The following is a 24768-nucleotide window of genomic DNA, read 5'->3' as shown; positions in this document are numbered from 1 at the left end:
TTCTGAAGAACTGTGTTTTTAAGAATCCTTGGCTTATTAAAAATGTTTCTGTTTATTTTCTCTGGTTTTAGCAACATACTTGAATTTGCTGTCTTACATCTTGTTCCTAACAATAGGTTTCAGGACACTTTCCAAGCTTACTTTCCTAAAATATTTAGATTTTTCTCTCTCCAGTTTAGAATTATTTGCATTTTTTCAGTCCATTTTTATGAGGATAAATCTCAAAATTTGAAATGAGAGGATCTGAATTGGTTTCCCCTCCAATTTTCTCTTTTATTTTGCCAGTTTATTTGATGAATGGGCACAATATTAATCAGTGTCTCTAGTATTTTGCACTTAGTGGGAAGGGAACCTCTGCCTTTAGTCCATCCCATCCTTTATCCATTCATTCATTCAATCGTATTTATTGAGCGCTTACTGTGTGCAGAGCACTGTACCAAGTGCTTGGGAAGTACAAGTTGGCAACATATAGACACGGTCCCTACCCAACAGCGGGCTCACATTGAGACAGAAACAACAGAAAACATTACAGGGGGGATGTGGCTCAGGTAAGCCCTTTTTATTTTAGTTCTTTTCTTTCCCCTCCCCTGATCGATTTATGTTGCTTCCCCTCTTTCTTTTCTTTAAATTAAATCACCTTAGACTGTGAGCCCATTGTTGGGTAGGGACCATCTCTATATGTTGCCAACTTGTCCTTCCCAAGTGCTTAGTACAGTGCTCTGCACATAGTAAGCTCTCAATAAATGTGATTGAATGAATGAATGAATGAATATAGCTTTAATTCTATTTGTTCTGATGATTTTGACACCTGTCTACATGTTTTGTTTCATTGTCTGTCTCCCCCTTCTAGACTGTGAGCCCGTTGTTGGGTAGGGACCATCTCTATATGTTGCCAGCTTGTACTTCCCAAGCGCTTAGTACAGTGCTCTGCACATAGCTCTTGATAAATACGATTGAATGAATGAATGATTATCATCACTGTTATTATTCCATTGCTTCTTCTTACCTGCAATTTATTTTAATGTATATCTACCTAACTAATCTCCTTGAGGGCAGGGATCATGTCTACTAATTCTATTTTACTTTCCCAAATGTTTAGTATAATGCTCTGCACAGAATAAATACTACTGATCATCTGTGTGGATGACATTATCTCATGAAGGATCTGGCAGAATCCTTCAGTTGTCCATCAATGGGGAGGAGAGATGCATCCTCACTCAGGGGCTGCTGCTTTCTGTCTCCTTCACCTGGTGCTTTACCAAGAAGCACCCACGACCTGTTGTGGGCAGGTGATTGGCAGGAAAGATCAGTCATGAGGATGAGGACTGAGGCAAGGTTGGGGAGAAGTGTCCAGAGGGAAGTGTTGGTGTGCAACAGGCTGGGTCCTGAAGCCGAATCTGAGGTATGGCTAATTCATTTCTCTTTTTCTCTTTGCTGATGCTAAAAAGAATCTCCCAATACTCATGGGAAATCCCATCAGTCAGCTGGCCAATGAGGTAGAAATACAGCAAGGCTGATCAATATGTTAAAAACCAGCCCTTCACAATAGGCCATTCTGCTTTTCCCATTAATTAAATTCTCCCCAGAGTACGCTGTGTCTTTGCAAGCAAAGGGACAGACATTTTTGAAGCAATTTTCCCGATAGCTTGGCCAAAATAAAAGTGTTCAAAATATCCATTTAATTCCAGCAATTCAAGTGTGTTTGGGGCCAGATTATCCAGATAAGTTGTAAGGGTAGATTTCAGGGCCTCTTGGGCCTTTCTTACCTGAAGAGGCAGTACCACAAGGGCAACACATATCATGATCACCACCAGGAGTTGGGAAGGCCAGATTTTGGGGGTGACGTCTCCATATCCAACAGTGGAAAAGGTGACGATGCAGAAATAAAAGGACGTGAGAAGTGATAGGTTATCACCCGCTCTTTCCAAATGTTGAATACCACACGTTCTGAAATGGGGAAAAAGAAGAGTGGATGGCGGCGGAGGTAAGCATTTGTCTCCCTTCAAAGCCCTCCTTTTAAAACCCAGATTAAAGTTCAATCTATTCCCCTCCCTCCCCTCTCCCCATCCCAGCTCCACGATTTACTTCCTCCAGAAAATACACTCCTCCCCTGCAACTACCCCAACTTTTCTCCAAACTGCAGGACACTTCATGGATCATCCTTTTCTGCCAACTCCTTTTTAAAACAACTAAACTTATAAGCAGATATTTATGTGGAACACATTTAATTCTGATGCCTTCCATTTTGTAGACAACTAATTCCTTGTTGCAGGGAACATCCGTATTCTCGAACACAGTCCCCAAACCTCAGTGCAGAGGGTGGTTGTCGTGCTGTTGCAAATATGCAGTGAATTCACCTCTGCTTGGTATCTCCAAACAGGCTACTGAGAATTGGAATTTCACAACCCACTGCAATCTGGCTTTTTTCCCCTTCTCCCCACAAAAGCCACACTCGCCAAGATTCCCAATAGCCCTTTCTTAGGGAAGTCTAATGGGCTGGCTCTAAGACGTTCTAATCCTTCTTTACCTCTCGACTGTCTTGGACGCTGTTGACCGCTCTTCCCCTAAGAAATGTTGCCTGACTTCTCATTTTCACCCGATTAATTTCCACCTCCCCTGATCATGTCAACCCACCTATCGTTAAAATTGAACTTTATATTAATTTGTAATAGTTTTCACTTATTCACCTGGTTATCCTTCCAAATTTCTACAAGCAACAGTTATAGCCTTTTCTTTCTCCTGTTCCCACTATTTGCATACAATTTGCATCTACCCATCTACCTCAATTGACCAATCTCCATCCCTCGTCACTGACACACTATTTATCTGGTTCTCCTCCTTCCTCTCTGACCGCTTCTTTTCAAGCTCAATCAATCATCAATCAATCAATCAATTGTATTTATTGAGTGCTTACTGTGTGCAGAGCACTGTACTAAGCGCTTGGGAAGTCCAAGTTGGCAACATATAGAGACAGTCCCTACCCAACAGTGGGCTCACAGTCTAGAAGGGGGAGACAGAGAACAAAACCAAACATACTAACAAAATAAAATAAATAGAATAGATATGTACAAGTAAGATAAATCATTGCCCTGCCACCTCTCATCCCCTAACTATGGGCATCCCAAAATGTTCTGTTCTCAGTATGCACTCACTCTCAGTGCACCGTATTTATTGAGCGCTTACTGTGTGCGGAGCACTGAACTAAGTACTTGGGAGTGTACCATACAACAATAGACACATACCCTGCCCACAACGAGCTTACAGTCTAGAAGCTCTCATGTAGCTTCAGCTACCATTTGTATGCAGATGACTACCAAGTCTACCCCACTAGCTCCAACCTCTCATTTGCTCAATCTTATATTTTCTCTTGCCTCGAGGACATCTCTACTCAGACACCCAACTGGCATCTTAATCTCAAATAGTTTAACCTGAACTTGTCTTATTCCTTCCTAAATCTACCCCTCCTACGTTTTCCATCACAGACAACTCCACTATTTTCTTTTCCCAGAAGTCTAAAACCTTGGTGTCCTTTGACTTTTCACTCTCTTTTAATCAATCATATTGACTGAACATTCAGTACAGTGTTTGGCACATAGTAAGCCCTTATCAAGTACCATAAAAAAGAATAAAATTACCTGCTGGTTAAACCACTTCCTTATCCAAGGAGAATTTAATAACCTCCTGCTTCTTCCCTGCCACTCCACCACAAACCACCTGGGTTTAAGAGTTTAACTGAACGTGAAACTTCCCCCAGCAAATGAAAAAGGCACTCTGTGTGTATGGTACCTCAGCAAAGAAATGATAAAAGAATATTTTTTTCTGATTAAAACCATTTGGGTTTTTGGATGTCCTGTGGACCAAGTCAGAGAGAGCTAGTTAACTGCAATTGAGTCCACAGGGGTAGCCTCTTGTTAAAGCAAACCCAGACAGCTTGCAAGATGAAAAAGGTCAGTAGTGATTTTGAGATGGTTTTCAGCTGGTTTGTAATGACCTCAGAGAATCAATGCTCTTACCCTGGCTTCTGCTGGAGAGTTCTCTTAATTGGCACTGCCCATGAGAAGATGAAAGAAAATGTCCAACTAACATCTGAATATCAGAATAAACATCTAAATAATGAAATGCTTAGTCCTGCTGTGTTTTTTTAAAGAGGCAGCCCCACTGATTTTGAAACAACTGTATGAGGCAAGTATGAGGCTAATTGGTAATTGTTACTCTAGCGTTCAGAAGACTGGAAATTCTGTGACTAGCTGGTCCCCACGGGAGACTGAGGATCTAGTCTAATCCATATCTTTAGATTGGGATTGTTTATGTTGTAAATTCCTCAAGGGCAGGGATGGCATCTTTGATTTCTTCTCTTAACCCCATACATATTACATTGCCCTAAACAGAGGAGGCAATCCATAAATGCAGCTGTTGAGAGACAGCATGACCTCATGGAAAAAGCACGCCTAGGAGTCAAAGGGCCTGGATTCTAATCCTAGTTCTGTCACTTGCCTGCTGAGTGACCTTAGGCAGGTCACTTAAACACAAGGTATTCAGGTTGTCCCATGTAGGGCTCACAATCTTAGTCCCCATTTTATAGATGAGGTAACTGAGGCACAGAGAAGTTAAGTGAATTTCCCAAGGCCACACAGCAGACCAGTGGCAGAGCTGGGGTCTTAATAACATAACAATAATAATCATCATTCTTATTATTAGCATAATGCCTAATCTCACATATTTACACAAGAGTTACATACAGATTTAGGGTTGCCATGCCAGTTACCGACCAACCTGGAAACTCCAACCAGGCAATCTGGTCACGGACCATAGGTCCATTTACAGAAGACACCATGTCCGAGGCTGAGAGTCTTGAAAATTGCCAAGAAAAACTTCTGTAAAAATTGTGCAATTGGAGATCACTGGTTCACAGGGATAGGAAATGAGCTGCGGGTTACTGCAGGATGAGAATTTAAACCATTGCCGGGCTCTTCATCATTCACATTTCCTTTGCTAGAATTGTAAAGAGAAAGCTCTAGGGGAGCATGTGGTGTTTTGGAAAGCAAGCACCTCCTCTTTCAAGTCTGAGACCGGGGTTGAGCTGCACAAGAGCAAAAGGCATTCTTGGGGAATAAAAGAAACATATGGATATTGTCCTCATGGGTACAACAGCCCATACTGAGCTGGGTTTCAAATGGTAAAAGCAAGTAAAAATGAATAGGAAGATAGGAGGGGAGAGATTCTGGGTGTGCTTTGCCCTTCACTTAAGAGATCTCCAAAATAGGGACCCCACAGTCATCACCAGGAGCCAGTTCTGGGATCCTAGAACTCTTATTGTCAGGAAAGTCTGACCTCCACCTGACCTAATCCCTCTCATAGTGATTTCACCCCATTTCATTTTATTCTGAGCTCAATGGAATTGGCTTCAGCCCCCTATAAAAAAGTCCCCACATACCAGAATTTTAAGGACAAAATCCAGATTCTCAAGCAAGTGCCCTCCACTCTCACTGTCTCTTCACCTCATTATTCTCCCCCAACCACCACTATTTTGTGTAAATCTCTCTCTGGAGGAGAGGGGGGAAGGAGAAGCAGCATAGCATAGTGGGTGGCAAATGGGCCTGGGAGCCCTGAAAAGGTCAGGGTTTCTAATCCTGGCTCCACCACTCATCTGCTGTGTGACCTTGGGTAAGTCACTTCACTTCTCAGAGAAGCAGCGTGGCTTAGTGGAAAGAGCACAGGCTTGGAAGTCAGAGGTCATGGGTTCTAATTCTGACTCTGCCACCTGTCACCCGTGTGACTTTGGGCAAGTCACTTCACTTCTCTGTGCCTCAGTTATCTCACCTGTAAAATGGGGATTAAGACTGTGAGCCCCACTTGGGACAACCTGATAATCTTGTATTTACCCCAGTGCTTAGAACAGTGCTTGGCACATAGTAAGCGCTTAACAAATACCATCATCATCATCATCATCAGTGTTTCGCACATAGTAAGCACTTATCAAATGCCATTATAATTATTATTATTACTATTCTCTGTGCCCAATTTATCCCTCATCTGTAAAATGGGGATTGAGACTGTGAGCCCCACGTAGGACAGGGACTGTGTCCAACACAATTTGCTGATCGACACCCCAGTGCTTAGTACAGTGCCTGGCACATAGTAAGTGCTTAGCAAATAACACAATTATTACTAAGTAGTAACCCTGGTGCCAGTAACCTTCTCTCTGAAAGTCTGTTGTGACCTAAACGCTGGGGACAGAGAAGTAGTATATGTGGATGATGGTCCCTGATGACACTTTCGAATACCAAACACCCTTTGCTGACCCAGAAGCAACAGCGTTTGGTATGCTATGCATGTCAGGGAACCAAGCAAAATGACATCACAAGATTGAACAAAAAAGGGTATTTGCTGATATCTGCAGAACCTATGATAATAATAATAATAATAAAAGTCTTTGTAAGCCCTATGTGCCAAGGACTGTACTTAAGGCTAAGGTAGATACTAAGTGCCGGGGTGGATGAGTGGAAATGGCTTGGGAGTCAGGAGGATGGGTGTTCTAATCCCAGCTCCACCACCTGTCTGTTGTGTGATCTTGGGCAAGCCACTTAACTTCTCTGTTCCTCAGTTACCTCCTCTGTAAAATGGGGATTAAAACTGTGAGCCCCATGTAGGACAACCTGATTACCTTGTATCTACCCCAGTGCTTACAACAGCTTGGCACATAGTAAGTGCTTAACAAATACCATTATTACTATCAGGCCCCAAATAGGGCTCACAGTCTAAGTAGGAGGGAGGACAGGTATTAAATCCCCAATTTGCAGATGAGGGAATTTAGGCACAGAGAAGTGAAGTGACTGTCTAAGATCACGCAGCAGGGATGTGGAGGAGCCAGGATTAGAATCCAAGTCCTCTAACTCCCAGGTTCAGGCTCTTTCCAGTAGGCTATGCTATAGCCATCCTGCTGCTCCTGGAGTATGTGGCCAGGGGGACTCCCACCCCTTTTGTCCTTGTCTCAGTCTTTGGGTTCTCCTCCTGTGTCCCTGAAAACACAGATACCACTTCTGAGGCTTGGGACTCAGTGTCAGGAGTTGAGGCAGAGAAGGTTGGGTGGTTAAATAAAAATTCTGGACATAAAGGTATCCACTGTAGTATCAGTAGAGACAGGGGGTCAGACTAGCTGAAACCCAGAGAATGTCACCTCTATGGCTGGGGCTCAGAAGGCATGGGAAGAAAGAGCCAAAATGCTGGGGAGAGCCATCTGCATCACAGATTCAGTCTGAAACACGCCTCAGCCTTCTCTCCTCCTGACTAGGTAATCTTAGTTCCTTAAACAGCTGGAGCAAAGGGGCAGATTAAAACCATTTCATTGGGTTTTGAATTTTTCCATAAAATATAACGTAAAAGAGCATTTTAAATTGAGCTGAAGAGTGCCCTCGGATGAAAGAGAGGATGGGTGAAAGTGTTAAACCCTTGGAAGAAAAAGATACTCACCCTGTGAAAACCAGGCAGAGTAGAGTGCAGAATAAAATCAGGACTTGGTTGAACATGGCTGACTGGGTTCTCAGGATAGCACGATGAAAGTCGTTCTGTACAAAAACATTACTCAGTTTACAACAAGGAAGCTTCCTTTCCTTCTTCCTTAAAGATCAGGCAGCTGGCAAATCTGGCATTATCATTTTGCAGAACCTGGTATTCCCTGCCATTCAAACTTGAAATTTCCATTGGGGGGGGTTAAAAAAAAAGTAATCTCTCACAGACACACCTATACATAACCAAAGGTTCCCAGCTGCTTTACCCAGTATCCTGAATTGCCTTTATTCTCAAAACTACAGTGCAACATATTAAATCACCAAGAAGGTGGGCTGGTCATCAGAAACTCCTGGGAACGTGTTAGGATTTCTTCAGCAGTCCACATCCAACCTGCCGGCCTAGGGGAGCTCCAAGGAGAGAGAGACTCAGCCTTCAAGAGCTGGCTGTCCTACAGTTTGGTCTCTCCCTGGCCCTTCAATCATTCTATTAGAGTCATTTATTGAGCACTTGCATTGTTCAGAGCACTGGATTTAGTGGGAGAGCTTCTCCTCATTTTCAAACACCTCTTTGCTGGCTCTCCCCAGCATCGCCTTTGGCAAGCGATGTGTGGGGAACTATCAGCTAGTGCATTTATGAAAACATCACCTCAAGCTAGGGCAGAATGGAACAGTTAGAAGTGAGTCATCTATCTGTCTGTAAGCTTGTCCTCTAGACTTGTCTCCCAACTCCGTTATTCTGTACTCTCCCAAGTGCTTAGTACAGTACTCTGCACATAGTAAATGCTTCATAAATGACTGATTGATCGACCTAAGCTTGGTTGGCCTCTCTCACAGAAGAATATTTTATTTTATTTTTGTGTTTCCAGGGCTGCCTCCTTTTTAAGAAACACACTTAGCCTTTACCTCTCTCCCAGACTAACAGTCTGCAGATTTCACCTTTGTATCTCACCAAGATGCTCCCTGCTCCTTAGCCTGCAGGATTATTTTCCAACAACACCTATCCTCCCAGTCCCAAGATCATATTTGGCCAAGAAATTCATGTGCCAAATATACACCAGGGTTTTTCCTGGGTTCAGTTTTCATTGAAGAAACCTAACCAATTATTTAACAATTATCTTCTCATTGATCATGTTCAGCAAAAGATCTCTAGACTCACTTCTGGGAGCTCATTCATATTATTTACTCATCCTTCATTCCTGGGCTTAAAGGAAAAGCTACAAAGTGACTGGCTTATAAAGTACCAGAAACAAGATTGAAAAAATCCTGGGAAGAGTTTGAAGACAGCTTCACCAAAATGCTGTGTTACCCCCTCACCCATGTTGAGAAAGAGGTTGAAAAGACATGATGGGGAAGCCTGCAAAGTGTAGTTTGTTTTTCTACCCATGTCCTTGCCTTGGAGGAGGGCAGGTTGGGAAATACCATTGTAAGCTTAATTGTTGATTTATGCTATCTTTTTTTCAAAATGAAATTTTTCAATCTATGATCCAGTAAAATCTTTTGATAACAAATCTCTTTATAACATAAATTCAATTTCACACACTCTTCCATTGGTTCTTGTAACCTGCTGCCTAATTTAATACACTCCCCACAACATATTCCCATAGAGACAACCCTCCTCCCTCCACCAACTACAAATTGGCCCTTGCCATTTTTTTATAAAGAGGATTTTTTTGTCACATTGATTACAAGATTCATATTACAGAATGGAAGAGGTAAATGGAAGCAGGGTTTAGTATATTCTACCCATTTCATTTGGGAAGGAGGTACATTCTTTGGATACTTACAATCATGTTTTCCAAGGCGTGCTTGGCCAGCCAGCAGTTCAGAAAAACGGGGATAAAGAGATTCCGTAAAGGGGACCAGAATATCTAGGAAATCAGAGTAATGGTCAGTGTGACTTGAAATACCCAAACCTGCATTTTTATTGTAATGTGTGACAAAGGAGAAAGCAGCCATGCAAAACGGACTTATGCAAGGGAAACAAAATGGACAGTGATCTTTATTACTTCAAACTCCTCTCCCTATCAGTTCTGTTCATTCCATTTCGATCAGAGCATAGCCTCTTAGGTAAGTGGATATTTGGATCACACATTTTCCCACCTTGTACAGAGCCAGGTCTGGCCTAAAAGGATTCCTGACGTGTTCCTTCCTCGGGCCTGGTGGTCAGAAGACCTGTGTTCTAATCCCACCTCCAAGTGCCTGTGGTGAGATCTTGGACAAATCACTTAATATCTCTGAGTTTCAGTTTCCTCATCTGTAGGCTGGGGATAAAATACCAGTTCTCCCTCTCATTTACACAGTGAGCCCCATGTGTGACAAGGACTGTGTCTGACCTGGTTATCTTATAATGATAATATGGTATTTCTTAAACACTTACTATGTGCCAAGTACTGTTCTCAGCAGTGGGGTAGATACAAGGTAATCAGGTTGTCCCACGTGGGGCTCACAGTCTTAATCCTCATTTTACAGATGAGGTAACAGGCACAGAGAAGTTAAGTGACTTGCCCAAAGTCACACAGCTGGTAAATTGCAGAGCCAGGATTAGAACCCACCACCTCTGACTCCCAAGCCTCTCTGACTCTTTCCACTGAGCCACGCTGCTTCTCACACTGCTTATATCTATCCCAGCACTTGGTATAGTGCTTGGCACATAGCAGGTGTTTTATAATGACCGTAATTATTATTTTTCCTCTGGCATGAAAGGGCTTTGGCCACATAAAGTGTGGTGGTAGGGCTGGGAGCATGGCGAAGGTCACATGCACAGACATCCCTGTGGGCTTCTATAAAGACCACCTGCATTGTCATCCTGGGTTAGGACCACTGAGTTCAGGACTCTAGCTCTGACCGTGACACCAAGAGATGCCAGGGGGGATGAGGTGGAGATTAAAAAGTCCTCAGTGCCAGCAGCTCCCACATTTTGCTCTGCACCACTGAGGCACCACCCTTACCTAAAAGGGAGGCCGAGCCAGGACTGGCCGGGATTCCTACTGAGGGAGAAGGGCTTCCACCTCCTCGGTCCAGAGCCAGAGTGGCTAAAAAGAGAAACTTGATACACTTTGGGTGTAAAATGGCAGAAGGTAGTTTGGCCCTCAGATTTTACAAAACTGGCTGCAAGGGGCTTGGCCCATCCCACCTTCCTAAATTCCCCATGGGTGTCATATTACTGCTGCTGTTAGTACAGTGCTCTGCACACAGTAAGCACTCAATAAATATGATTGAATGAATGAATGACAAGAATCATGGGAACCAGTGTGGCCCAGTGGAAAGAGCATGGGCCTGGAATCAGGGGACCTGGGTTCTAATCCCAGCTCTGCCCCTTGACTGCTGTGTGATCTCAGGCAAATCACTTAACTTTTCCGTGCCTCAGTTTCCTTATCTGTAAAATGGGGATTCAATACCTGTTGGTGCTTCTATTCTGATTTAATACAGACTTACAGTGGTTAGGTAGATGGTTGGCCAACAAAAGGAAACATTTTTTAATTCAGCATGTGATAAGCATGAGGAATTCATTTTCAAAATAAGATGTAGAGTCTAAATGATCAGGAGGTTCAAGAGGAATTTGGATACACTGATTGATGAGAGGTCCATTACAGGTTGCAAAATGGAAAAGTTAGGTAGGGTTGGGGACCATGGGGATAGAAGTAAAATATTGCACTACCTCATGGATCCTCTAAACATCCTGTTGCTACTAAGAGGAATTTACCAGACCATGTGGACCCCATGATATCATCGGGGCACTGCAGTTGGTCCTATGTTCTTATGCATAAACATCAGATATAACCCTGTATTTACTTGTGGGGTCATCAGACATATTTTCAGTTCTGGAGATTTGCCACCACTGTCATAGTTCAGTGATTATAAACAAGCCATACGCTTGTTACTTTATTGAAAATGTTGAGTATTTTCTGCCAGGCAACCCAGACAAAATGAGCAAAATGGGCACAAAACATATTGGAGGATTTGTGGGTTGGATTACCCCATAAGTCACTATTTCCTCCAAGAAGTCTTCCTTGACTAATCCCTCCTCTCCTCTTCTCCTTCTCCCACTCCCTTCTGTGTCACCCTGACTTGCTCCCTCCCATCCCCACAGCACACATGTATATATCTCTAATTTATTTATTTATTAATTTATATTGTCTGTCTCCCCCTCTAGACCTCGTTGTGGGCAGGGAATGTGTCAGTTTGCTGTTATACTGTACTATCCCAAGTGCTTAGTACAGTGCTTTTGCACACGGTAAGTGCTCAATAAATATGACTGAATGGATCAGAAATGCAAGACAGCTCTTACATAGTCAGAAATAATATGAGCCAAAGGTACCATTCCCCATCATCAGAGTGGAGCCTGAGTTCAAATATTTATTGGTTTAGACCAAGTCAGAGAAACAGTAGAGAAAGTGTCTTAGCTCCAAATGAACTTAAATATTCCACTGGAGATCAGGGACCCCATCATCCCCAGCCCCACCAGACTAAATTTCTTTTCCATCAAAACTCTCCCTTAGGGCCCTTCCACATCCACCAGCAAGAAAGAAATGAACCTAGGGGAAGTCTACGAACAACAGATGTGCAATGCCTCGGAGTGGGTCCTATTTTATGATACTTTTCAAGTGCTTACTATGTGCCAGGAACTGTATTAAGCACTGGGGTACTTAGAAGATTATCAGATTGGACACAATCCCTGTCCCACATGGAGCTCACAGTCTAAGTCATAAGGAAGAGGATTTAATCCCCATTTTACAGATGAGTTCACTGAGAAGTTAAGTGACTTGTCCAAGGTCACACAGCAGACATGTGGTGCAGCTGGGATTAGAACTTAGGTCTTCTGATTCCAGGCTCATGCTCTTTCCACTAGGCCAAGCTGCTTCCCATGGTTTTTGTCACCAGGAGCAGCAGCAGCAATGTAATACCCATCAGGTGCGACTATAGGAACATCAGACAGGCCAAGCCCTCTATAGCCAATTCTGTAAAATCTGGGTGCCAAACTGTCTTACTCCATTTTAATCCCAAAGTGTTGATGTTGTGCAGCTCAAGTATTTACCTAGAGAGGAAATGGAAAACACTTACTGTAATGATGAAGGGCACGGTGTTGATCATTTCCAGGATAAAAGAAACCCTAAATATCTGTTCCCAAATGTTTCCCTATGGAGAAAAAAAAGATTTTAGAGAGAGATCATGAAATGCTGGAAATATCCTAGTGCAGGGAAATTGTCTCTAATAATGAGCAAGCCTTCTATGTGATGCACTGAAAGCAGTGCCAAGAGTGGTGGAGGTAAAAATGTAGTTGGAGAGGTGTCTCTGAAGTCAACTCTGCCCAGGACAAAAGTCAGCAGGTGAGAGGAGAAAACACCCTCCAGCTCCACTTCAGTCAACCTGGGAGAGGCCCTGAAAAGACGTATTTAACTTCTAAGTCATTGGATCCCTTATTCCTGTCATTGAGTCACTTACTTATTTCTCCTCAGTTTGACAGTCCCTCCTTCCAGTGGAAAATCAATCAATCAAATTTATCAAGCACTTACTGTGTGCAGAGCACTGTACTAAGCACTTGGGAGAGTACAATATAAACAGAGTTGATAGACACAAAGGATCTACTCCTGGATTTCAGACATTTTCAAATCCAAGACAATGGATCTGCCCTTCACGGCTCTCAAACGCTAGCCAGAAAGGTGAGCAGTCGCAGGACAAGCCTGTTTGGATTTAGGAATCTGAAATAAGAAATACAACCAGATGCGGGAAATGATCTTAACAGAATCCCTGTCCTGAGTGTTCAGGTTTCAGTACACTGCGCACACACATAAACACAAACAATATCAGCAAATTTTGGTTTGGGATGTTGGGCTCTCTTTGAATCAAGGGGCAGAAAGAAAGGACAATAAGAAGAGAGAGTGAAGATGCTAAAGAAAATGAAACATAAAACCATGATTGGTAGGGCCATCAAGATCAGATCTATGGTCAATCTAGCCCAAGATTCTCTCTATTAGAGGTGCACCCAAAGGATGCTGGGAGGAACAATTTGAGGGTTGGCCTTTCTTACTTCTACCTTTAAGGTTGGACTAGGTCTTCTAACATCCCTAACTTTGCTTCTACTAACCTGCTACGGATTTCTCATCCACAAATTTATCCAAATCCCTCTTGAAGCTACTGATATTTTCAGCCTGCACAACTTCCTGAGGTATCAAATTCCACATGTTTCCCATCCCTGGCAGGAAGGCTTATTTCCTTTTATTTCAAACCTACCCCCTTTAAGTTTCAATGAATGCCCCCTCATCCTGGTGGTTTGGGATTTGGTGGAAAACAGTTGTGTTCACCTTTTCTCCCACCCTTCATAACTCTACAATGTCAATCTTGTCTTTCTGTGCCTTTGCCTTGCCAAGCTTTTCAGTGCTTCAGCCTATAAGGGCCTGGATTTAGATCTAGAATTTGATTTAATAAGTGGAAAGAAAAAACTATTCCTGTTTGATAGTTGGAACATCCTTTGCAGCAAACATCAGGAAAAGGAGCTATACACATATTTTTCCTGCACCAGAGACTCGGAGACTGGTAAATAGACTTGGTGTTGTATTGAAAATTAGTCTAAGGTTTGTAGAATTTTGACAGGAGGGAGCTGAAAAATTTCAGGTCCTGAGGAAGGGAAATAAAACACATTTTATTTTGCCTGTTTCGGAGTAAAGCAGGAAAAAATGATGCAGAATACTAAAACGACTTCTGTGTTCCCTATCCAAAGCCCAGTCAATGTTTCTAAAAGTACTTGTAGGTGTACTGTTTGGCTCAAAGGGTATTTCCGATCAATATCCTGGGCTCCATTTCTTCAAAGGAAATAGCCAGATGAGCCTGGGACATGGCTAAATGGTGTCCCCAATCCCCAAACAGCTGAGCAAAGAAATGAGAGAGACCCTTGGTGGGGTCTTACCTTATAGCTGAGATAGATGAGGAGCATCGTCTCAAGAAAACTTATCAGAGCCACTATCACCTGAAAAGTCATGAAAGAATGAGCTTTAAGAGAATTGGAGGAAACAGTCACATAAATGTGAGAGATTTTAAATGTGAGAGATTTAACTGGTTGAGCATTTTGTAGCGACACACATGAAGAGGAGATAGGCCAAAATCCATCAGTCAATAGTATTATAGTGTGCACTTCACTGTGCCAAGTGCTTGGGGGAGTCCAATAGAATTAGCAGATATTCCACCTGCTTTCAAGGAATTTATAATTTAGCAGGGGAAATAGTAAAATGAATTGTGGATAGGAGGAAACAATGGTGTGTAAAGATATGTACACAAATGTTACACTGTGTAAATACCCAAGTGCTTGGGAGACACAGAAGTTCTGAAGAGGCATTTGAGGGGGATAAAAGGCAGAGAGATGAGGAATTAATTAGGTAAACTGTGAGAAGCTTGAAATACTTCTGCTTTTTTAATGTTTGTCCTAGTTTTTGTCTTTGGTAATTTTGCTTGTTTTTCCTTATATGGCTAACTCTAACCCTCCCACTTCCATTTCTTCCTCATTTTTGCACTGTGAGCCCCCTGAGGTCCAGGAACTGTTGTTATGTTTCATCCCTGTATTTCTTTTTCAGCACCTGGACTAGTACTTTGCCCAGTAGCAAGTATTTAACAAAAAACTTAATTACTGTTGCTATGGCCTCCTAGAGGCGATGTGATTTCAGAAGGGATTTGAAGTTGGGGAGAGCTGTGGTCTGCCAGATGTGAAAGGGGAGGGAGTTCCAAGGAAGAAGGGAGAGCACGTGCATGAGGATGGCAGCAGGAGAGATGAGAATGAGACACAGTGAGTAGATTAGCTTGAGAAGAATGAAATGCATAAGCTGAAATATAGTGGGAGAGAAGGGAGGATGACTAATGGGGAGAGAGATGAATGAGTGACAAAGCCAAAGGTCAGGAGTTCTGGTTTGATGCTGATAAGAATGAGCAACTTTTGAAGATTTTGGAGACATGTGCTGAAGGTGGCTTTAGAAAGACGATCTGGAGTGGAGAGAGGCTAGAGGCAGGGAGGTCAGTGAGGAGGTTGATGCAGCATATCGTTTTAGTGTTTTAAGGCATTACAGAGGGACAAACTGGCATTCAAGCAGGAATCAATTCCTTAACATCCCAGAGAAATTTCCTTTCGGATAAGTAGTTAGGCTAGTATATTGGTTGTGTTAGCAACCTCCCCCTGGAGAGCTAAAACATTTTCATTATCTTCCTGGATCTCACAAGATATTTGGGAGGCAGAGAAGGAAGGATTATTCTCCCTGTTTTACATGTGGGGAAATAGGCATAAGGAGGCTAAAGAGATGTATGAGATGCAGGACTCCCAGGGTAACTTGGTGACAAAGTGACATCCCTTAGAGTCCTGCTCAGATCAGTCCAGCCTCAGGAAAACCAGGGTGGATCTGGCCATATAAATATTCACCACATTCCTGCATTCTGCCCTTCTCCTAGTGTCAGGCCAGGTTCAGTTGGGAAGGACTGCTGAGGGATCACTAGGGCACAGTGCATAATGTACAATGGGGTCTCCAGAGTCTTCTAGGAAAACAAGCAGCGTGGCTTCGTGGAAAGAGCAAGGGCTTGGGAGCCAGAGGATGTGGGTTCTAATCTTGGCTCCGCCACATGTCTGCTGTGTGACCTTGGGCAAGTCACTTCACTTCTGTGCCTCATCTGTAAAATGGGGATTAGGACTGTGAGCCCCACGTGGGATGACATGATTATCTTGTATCTTCTCCAGTGCTTAGAACAATGCTTGGCACATAGTAAGCACTTAAATACTATTATTATTATTATTGTTGTTGTTAAAACAAGTCCCAGTAACCGCTGCAAGTCTCCATTAGTGTGAGTCTCCATTAGTCTGTTCCCATTCTGGTCCTAGTTCTGGGATTTGGCTTGGGCCAATTAAGTGGCGAACAGAACAGGATCTGGATTGTCAGGCCAACACAATCTGCAGGTCATTCAGCTCTGAGAACTGTGGAGAAACAGTAGGACAAACAGAGAGCAGACAAAGGATCTGTATAGTTCCTTTCCCCACAAAAGAAACCTAACCAGGATATTCCTATTACTTGACAGTGACTCCAAGAATCCAGAGAGCTCTCAAAGACATGTTGGCCAGTGTCTGAGGGACACATTGACCTTGGTATAGAACACAGTTATGAATACTTTTGTAAAATGTCCATAATGAAATTTCTCCCTTACTCCTGAACCCAGTTTTTGAATCAATTCCATGGCTTTTGGCGGGGGACAGATATAGGTAAACCCCTAGAGAATGTTGAGAAGACATCCACAGACAAACACCATAATGCTGATGGTCTGCCTCACATCATCCCATCCCTATTCTGGGGCTTCATCCCCATCCCTGTTATTTTTTCCCACTGCCCCCGTGAGGCCTCCTGCCCTTACAACTTCTTCCCTTTGAAACCTTGTATCCCCAGTCAATGACATTGATTGAATGCTTACTTTGTGCCAAGCAATGCACTAAGTGCTTGGGGGAATGCAATATAATACAGTTGGTAGACATGATCCCTACCCTTAAAGAGCTCATAGACTAATAAGGGAGAGGGATACTAAAGTAAATTGCACATAAGGGAAGCAGCAGAATATAGGAATATGTACATATGTGCTATGTATGGGAAGGGGGCTGTGGGAGTGTATCTAAGTGTTTAGGGGGTGGGATAAAGTGCATAGGAGAGTCAGCAGGGAGGGAAAATAGGGTTGGGGAGTTGAGAGCTTTCCTGGAGGAGATATGATTTCAGTAGGGCTTTCAAGATGTGGAGAGTGCTGGTCTGTCAGATTCATTCATTCAATCGTATTTATTGAGCACTTACTGTGTGCAGAGCACTGTACTAAGCACTTGGGAAGTACAAGTTGGCAACATATAGAGACGGTCCCTACCCAACAATGGGCTCACAGTCTAGAAGGGAGAGACAGACTACAAAACATATTAACAAAGTAAAATAAATAGAATAGTAAATATATACAAATAAAACAAAGTAATAAACATGTACAAACATATATACAGGTGCTGTGGGGAGGGGAAGGAGGTAAGGTGGGGGGATGGGGAGGGGGAGGAAGGGGAGAGGAAGGAAGGGGCTCAGTCTGGGAAGGCCTCCTGGAGGAGGTGAGCTCTCAGTAGGCCTTTGAAGGGAGGGAGAGAGCTAGCTTGGCGGATGTGTGGAGGGAAGGCATTCCAGGCCAAGGGGAGGACGTGGGCCGGGGGTCGACGATACGTAGTTGGGAGGGAGTTCCAGGTAGGAGGGAGGATGCAAGGTGGATTCACGGCAGGTGAGGTGAGAGCAAGGTACAGTGAGAAGGTAGGTGAAAGAGGAGTGAAGTGTGTGGGCTGGATTGTAGTATGAGAGATGTGAGGATAATTAAGGGGGAAAGAGCTGATCGAGTGCCTTGACTCTGATGGGAAGGAGTCTCTGCTTGACCTGGAGATAGATGGGCAACCACTGGAGGCACTTGAGTGGGTGACATGCACAGGACATTTTTTTTGGAATGATCCAGGCAGCAGAGTGAAGTATGGACTGGAGAGGCTGACATCGCCTTTCCAGACATTCTATCTCCTCTCCCACACTCAATTCCATTGTGGTCTGTGGAATCTCCATTTCATGATAGGCAAACCCCTTCATCCTTGACCTACCCTAGCCCACATGGACTTATCCTGATGCTTGGTTCTTGCTTGATGACACTGTTTCCCCTGCTGCTCTCTCTTGACGGGGTTTCTTCTTCACCCGATTTAACCCATCTCATGGGGAAATGAACATTCATCTCAACCACTCTCTAAGTTACTAATTGCTGTCATTTACCAGAAGCAACATGGCTAATAAAGAGAGCCCAAGCCTGGGAGTCAGAAGGATATGGGTTCCAATCTCCACCATATATCTGCTGTGTGATCTTGGGTAAGTCACTTAACTTCGCTGGGCCTCAGTTCCCTCATGTGCAAACTGGAGATTCAATACCTGTTCTCCCTCCTATTTAGACTGTGAGTTCCATGTGGGACCTGATGATCTTGTATCTACCCCAGTGCTTAGTACAGTGCTTGGCACAGTAAGTGCTTAACTTATACCACAATTACTATGAATTGTTATTACTAACCTCCTGGTCCCACCTCTGCACTTTTTGCTAATTTTGCTGCTTGCCTCTCCTTACTGATCTCACTTCTCTCTCCTACACTGATTCTTGGGGAGTTCAATTTCTTTTTATTGATACCTTTCATGCCCCAGCCACCAGCTTCCTTTCATCTCTCAACTCCTCCAACCTCTCCCTGGACCCCATCTCAGTCACTGGCCAGCACAAGACACATGCCTGACCTAAGCATCTTGAAACAATCCCTCATTTATAACTTCACCAACTCTGACCTACCACTTTCTGACCACAATCTTCTAACCCATCCCCTCACCCACAGCCCGTTCCCTATACGCAATCCTCAGTTCCTACCGCAACCTCTGTGTTCTAGACCCACTCCATTTACCCTAGGCTCTCTCCCTGCTTCTGGATTCTCTGACAGCACTCCCATCCCTAGATGCCACAATACACGCCCTCAATTCACCCCTCTCTGCCAATCTCAATTCTCTTTATTCCTCTGTCAATGTATTAGGTGTGAACTTCCAAAGTCCCCCACAACCCACCACTTTACAACTGCTTCTGTGTCTTTCTCCTGTTCCCCAGTTGCTTCTAAAGAGGAGGCCTCCACCTCTCTCTAAATCCAGCTGCTCTACTTGTGCTTCTGACTCTAACCCTTCTCCTCTCCTAAAACTACTTGTCCCACTCTTTTCACCTCACTGCTCTTTTCCACCTCCTACTCTCCAGTGGCTCCTTTCCCTCAGCTTTCACACATGCCCAATTCTCCCTATACTAAAAGATGCCCTCCTCTGATCCCACAGACCTCTCCATTTATTACCCATTTCCAAGATCCTATTCATAGCTCAACTTCTGGAATAGGTTATACCCACCCATTGCTAATTTCCTTTCCACCAACTCTCTCCGTGACCAACTAAGACAGGTTGTTCATCTCTTTCACTCACCAAGTCTGTGTTTACTAAGGTCACCAATGACCTCCTTACAGCCAAATCCAAAAGGCTAAAATCTGTCCTGATCCTCCTCGACACTGTGGAATACTCCTTTCTCTTGGAAACACCACTAGGCCTCATCCTCTTATTGAGGGCATTCTAAAGGCTGTGTTTTGGGTACCCTACTCATCTCACTCAACACTCACACATAGCTCACAGAGCTCTATCTCTGTGCAGACTCTTAAATCTATCTTCCTAGCCCTGACCTCTCATCTCAACTGCAATCCTACATCTCTTTTTGTTTTTAAGACATCGCTGCTTGAATGTGACACCAGCACTTCAAACTCAACACATCTAAAGCAGAGCTACTCACCTGCCCTCCTAAACCCATTCCTCTGAAATTCTCAATTTCAGTTGATATCACCATCATCCTTCTTGTCCCAGAATCCTGCAATCTCCATGTCAGGTGTGCAGGGATCGTGTTTGCTAAAAGTGCTGTATTGTATTTTCCCAAGTATTTAATACAGTGCATAGAGTAAGAGCTCAATAAATCCACTGATTGATTCTCAACTCCTCACTGTTCTTCAAATCTCACAATCAATCTGCTTCCAAATCCTGCTGGTTCTTCCTAAATAGCATCTTCCAGAGCCTCTTTTCCTGTTCCCACCAACAGTTATCACCCTTGTACAAGCTCTGGTCATAGCATAGCAAGACTGCTTTCCTGGTCTCAGCAGGGACCAGTCTCTCTCCATCCCAATTTCTTTTACACACTACTACATAAATCATCTTAAAGCATTACTTGGTCCTCATCTCCCCATTCCTCAAAAACTTCCCCTGGCTTCTCATTTTCCTCCATATCAAGTAAACACTCCTTACAGTCAGCTACAAGGCTAACCACCAGACTTAACCTCACTCTATATATCTGCTCACTTTGCCTCATTTTCCCCAACTGTTTCTCTTTGTTCCACCCAAACTAATCTTATTAACCACAGCCCTCCTCAAATTCATCCTCTTCCTGAAATTCCACCTTCTACAAAAAGCCTTCCTTAAATAACTCACAGCACTCCAAGTTGCATAAATCCATAAGCCATTTCTGGCACTTAGATGATAATAATAATAACAATAATAATAATAGTAATACTTGTTAAGCATTTACTATGTGCCAAGCCCTGTACTAAGTGCTGGGTTAGAAAAAAGATCATCATATTGGACATAGTCCCTGTCTCCATACACATCCTCAGTATTTTTATATGTGTGTATGTGTGTGTGTGTGTGTGTGTGTAAATACACACCCACATATGGATACACACATATATGACGTGCACATATACGTGTGCGTGTATCCATATGTGGTGTGCGTATGTGTATATACACACAAATACATATATATGCCTTTTCAACTACATTCAGTGATTTATTTTGATTGCTATATAGATATTTTATATGTGTCTTTTCCATTAGTGGGTAACTTTGTTGTAGGCAAGGGACATTTCCCTTCCTTATTTTGTACCTCCCAAGTGCTTACCCAGTGCACTGCACTCAGTGGGTGCTCAATTAGTGCTATTATTCCTACCTCAGCAGTCTATCACATCCCCTCAGCAGAATGATTTTTTTGTTTCTTAGTTACTCACCTGAATTGCCCAGAGTGGCATTTCCCTGTCCACCCATAAGATGGGGGCCCTGTGGGAGAAAACAATTCAAAGTGCTGTCATCCCAGAAAGAAGTAGCATTTTAGAGAATACTTCAACAGATTATCCATCATCTGACAAAAATCACATACCACATTCTCTTACTGTTTCTCTCCTATTTTAATTTATATCCTGGGAAGTTTTCCTAGAAAGCAACAACTGTATTTTGTCCCTTGTCTAAATACAGCCGGAAAACATACATTCATAACTCCCTATTCATATTTGGGGGATCCTGACCCTTGATTAGGGGTGATGACTACTAACAAGTGATGCAACACTGTCATCTGAACACAAACTATTTTGTGTTGAATCAAAGTGTCAGACAGATACTTGTCCATTCATCCAAATGATTCATACTAGGGGAGTGGTACAGAATGTTAATAGCATTTGCTATCTCCATGTCCACTACGAGAAGATGAAAGGCTGGGAAAAAATGGGCCCTTATTTGCACAGCTATCAGCAACCAAAGTGCAGTGTAAATCTGAGCTTTGAACCCTGCTCCCTTTGTGGAAAAAAAACGTTTTTCATGAAAAACTGAAATTCCAGAACGAAATGTGTCTATAATGGCTCCTTTTAGCCTTGAAAAATGAGGGGGAAAAATTGTTTTCCTCACCTCTTATACTTTATTTTATTGACTGGGTTAGTGTTAGGCATATCAGAAATACTCTGTGCAGTGAGGCACTGAAATGACATTTTGTCTGTTTAAACTATTGCTAAAAAGGCCAAGTTGTGATATTGGGATACTGCATTTTTTTCAACCGCTGCTGAAACCTTCCACTTATCTGCCAGTTACCTCATTTCCCTTGAGGATGATTTTTCCAGCAATTTTGGGGAGCAAATTGTGACCCTAGCAAATTTATGAAAGATTGTCAACTTACCAATCTATCTCAGCAGACGACTGGTTGAATATCGTATAATTCTGCTTTTTGCAGCCCCAACTAAGAGAAGATTCATGGAAGACAAATGAAAAAAAAAAACAGATAATAGTGGAAGGTGAGGCCAAGGTGTTGAAGAAGATAAGAGACTGGCAAGAAAAAGCAGTCTCCATTGGCTTCCCCCAACCCCAACCCTCCCCAATTTCACAACAGTTTAACCCAATAATTCAAGCCAAGGAGGGATCACTTCAAATCTCCTGCCCGACCCCTGACCAATAGCTGGTGGGATGCTGGCAGGAGTGACCTAGTTCAGTTGCTGCAGTTGGTCACTGAAATGCTGGACAGAAGCAGCATGGTCTAGAGGACAGAATATGGACCTGAGAGACAGAAGGACCTGAGTTCTAATACTGTCTCTGCCATTTGTCTGCTGTGTGATCTTGAACAAGTCACTTCACTTCTCTGTGCCTCAGTTACCTCATCTGTCACATGGGGATTAAGACCATGAGCTTCATGTGTGACAGGGACTGTGTCCAAACTGATTAGCTTGGATCTACCCCAGTGCTTAGAACACTGCCTGGCACATAGTAAGCGCTTAAATACCATTAAAAGAATGTGGAGACTCCACCTTGTTACTCCACATCTTTAAACTGACTTATCTTTTTTAACGGTATTTGTTAAGCACTTAATATGTGTCAGGTACTCTTCTAAGTGCTGAGGTAGATACAAGTTAATCAGGTCAGATATTCACCAGCTCAATCCTTTGGAGCCTGAGGAACAGCTGGAAATGAGGGGAGGTTGTCCTTAATTTGGGAATGTTTCATGCATATCTGAGGTTAAATTTGATTCCAAATGGAAAATCTAAGTCATCATTGCCAATGTACACCAAGCAGCGGGGCTTCTGAATGGCATGTCATCGATTTACTCCAAGGCAGATATATCCACTCAGGAGCAAAGGCAAAAATGATTAATATTTTTGTGGCTAACAGTCTAAAACAAATCCATGGAGAATATAAAATCAAAACAGAATTTGCACTTTCAAGGAGCACTAAGCTGCTGAAATGATATATCACTTCAAACTAACTTTCTTCTGTCCAAACACTTTCTAATTCTGGCTGCGATCGCCAACAAGATAGACAGAGATACATATACAAACACACATATATACCATGCTCCCTGCCCCACCCAACCCAATCTAACTGTAGTGAGAAGTAGATTATTCCTCAAGATCTGACTCTTTCATTGGGATCCTTAGGGATTCTGATCTTTTAGCCAACTCCTTAAAATGCCAACCTGGGAAAGCTAAAAAGAAAGAATACCATATGGCTCCCCAAAAATCTACATCTTAGACCTGAATGTGATCTCCTCTCTTTGAGGAATTTTACATATATTCAAGTATGTGGAACTGGGGAAAGATGTACATTGCTAAGAAAATATTTTATTGTTCCTTAAATTCCGTACTTATTTTCTAAATGATTGGTCTAAGTTTTGGGGCCTAACATTCCCTCACCCAAACCCCTTTTCTTTGGTTTCAACTCCTCTTTCTCCAAGCCTGAACTTTGTAGTGGGTTTCTGTCATTTTCAGTAATTAAGGTTTTGCTGATCTGGAGAAAGCTCTAGATGTACTTACTGAAATTCCCCATACTGTTGACTATCATCTCAAAGAGAAAGTTATACTGTTGACTATCATCTCAAAGTCACAAAATCCTTCCCCAGGCCTCCCTGAAGCTCCTCAGCTGTGCTCATAAGAGTGATACTAGATTGGGAGTGGGGCTGGGGCCTTAGGAGAAATTCACAAGAATGACACCCTAGAAAAACTGGGCAAGACTTTTCCCCTTTCATCACAGGATTTAAGACAGCCAAGCCATGGATTTCTAGCCCTGGAAGCCACAAGGTCAAGACCTCTTTGTCCAGTCATCTCTCCAGTAACATTTGGTCAAAAGAGGACATAAAATTTCAGAGGTCTGAAAGCTCCTTTGGATAATCAGAAATAGGCACTTCGGAATCCGGGCAAATTCACAGACTCAATAATTATGTTTCAAATTGGTGAGCATTTAGAAAAACACAATCTGTTAGGGGAAAGAAATATGGCTTCTGCAAGGGGAAATCGTGCCTCAATCATGTTTTGCATTTTGATAAAAGGGTCAGCAAGGATGTGGATACAGGAGAATGATTTTAATAATGTATTTAGATTGTCATATATTATATTTGATAAGATCCCACATCAAAGGCTTTTTCTAAAAAGTAAGCATGGGATTTGAAAGACTGCTTTGAAATGGATAGAAAACCAATTTTAATTAAGAAACAAAGGGGAAGGTTAAACTATCATTTTAAAGGATTAAAAAAAAAGGAAAAATTGTTGGGGCCTCCAGGGATCCATCCAAGAACAGAGAGATTTTAATAAATGACCTAAAGGAGGGAGTGTGCAATGAACTCTCCAAGAAGCCAGATGGCAAATCTGTCCTGGGGAGTGTGATGCCTTGAAGATGGGGATAACTCCACGGAGATCTCATAAAGTTGGGGGAGTGAGCTGAAAAATGGCAGATGACTTCAGTGGCAGCAAATGAAAAGGAGCACACCTAAGGAAAGACAGCTCAGAATTGTTGCTCCAAGTACAGTTGTGTCAGCCTCAAGGTCACCCAAATACTGAAAACAAAACAAAAAGCAGACTTTGCCACCCTTGGCACGGCCTCACGTGTCACACCGTGGGCAG

The 24768-nt window shown here is 42.9% G+C and overlaps 1 protein-coding gene across 4 annotated transcripts in view; it reads right to left on the bottom strand.

The window, feature by feature from the left end:
• The window catches only part of KCNT1 (potassium sodium-activated channel subfamily T member 1), a 290128-nt gene that overhangs the window by 66431 nt on the left and 198929 nt on the right, over positions 1-24768 (bottom strand). For all 4 annotated transcript variants that reach the window (XM_038744726.1, XM_038744728.1, XM_038744727.1 and 1 more), the window contains 7 exons: positions 22062-22121; positions 21127-21175; positions 14413-14472; positions 12570-12644; positions 9293-9376; positions 7471-7565; positions 1767-1947 (listed from right to left, as the gene is read on the bottom strand). In XM_038744726.1, coding sequence (XP_038600654.1) covers positions 1767-1947; positions 7471-7565; positions 9293-9376; positions 12570-12644; positions 14413-14472; positions 21127-21175; positions 22062-22121 — 604 coding nt within the window. The remainder of the gene's footprint in view (positions 1-1766; positions 1948-7470; positions 7566-9292; positions 9377-12569; positions 12645-14412; positions 14473-21126; positions 21176-22061; positions 22122-24768) is intronic.

The sequence above is a fragment of the Tachyglossus aculeatus genome, chromosome 4, assembly GCF_015852505.1.
Source record: "Tachyglossus aculeatus isolate mTacAcu1 chromosome 4, mTacAcu1.pri, whole genome shotgun sequence".
In the NCBI taxonomy this organism is placed as follows: domain Eukaryota; kingdom Metazoa; phylum Chordata; class Mammalia; order Monotremata; family Tachyglossidae; genus Tachyglossus; species Tachyglossus aculeatus.
Note: the sequence above shows the minus strand (reverse complement) of the source record. Positions and strands in the feature narration are given on the sequence as shown.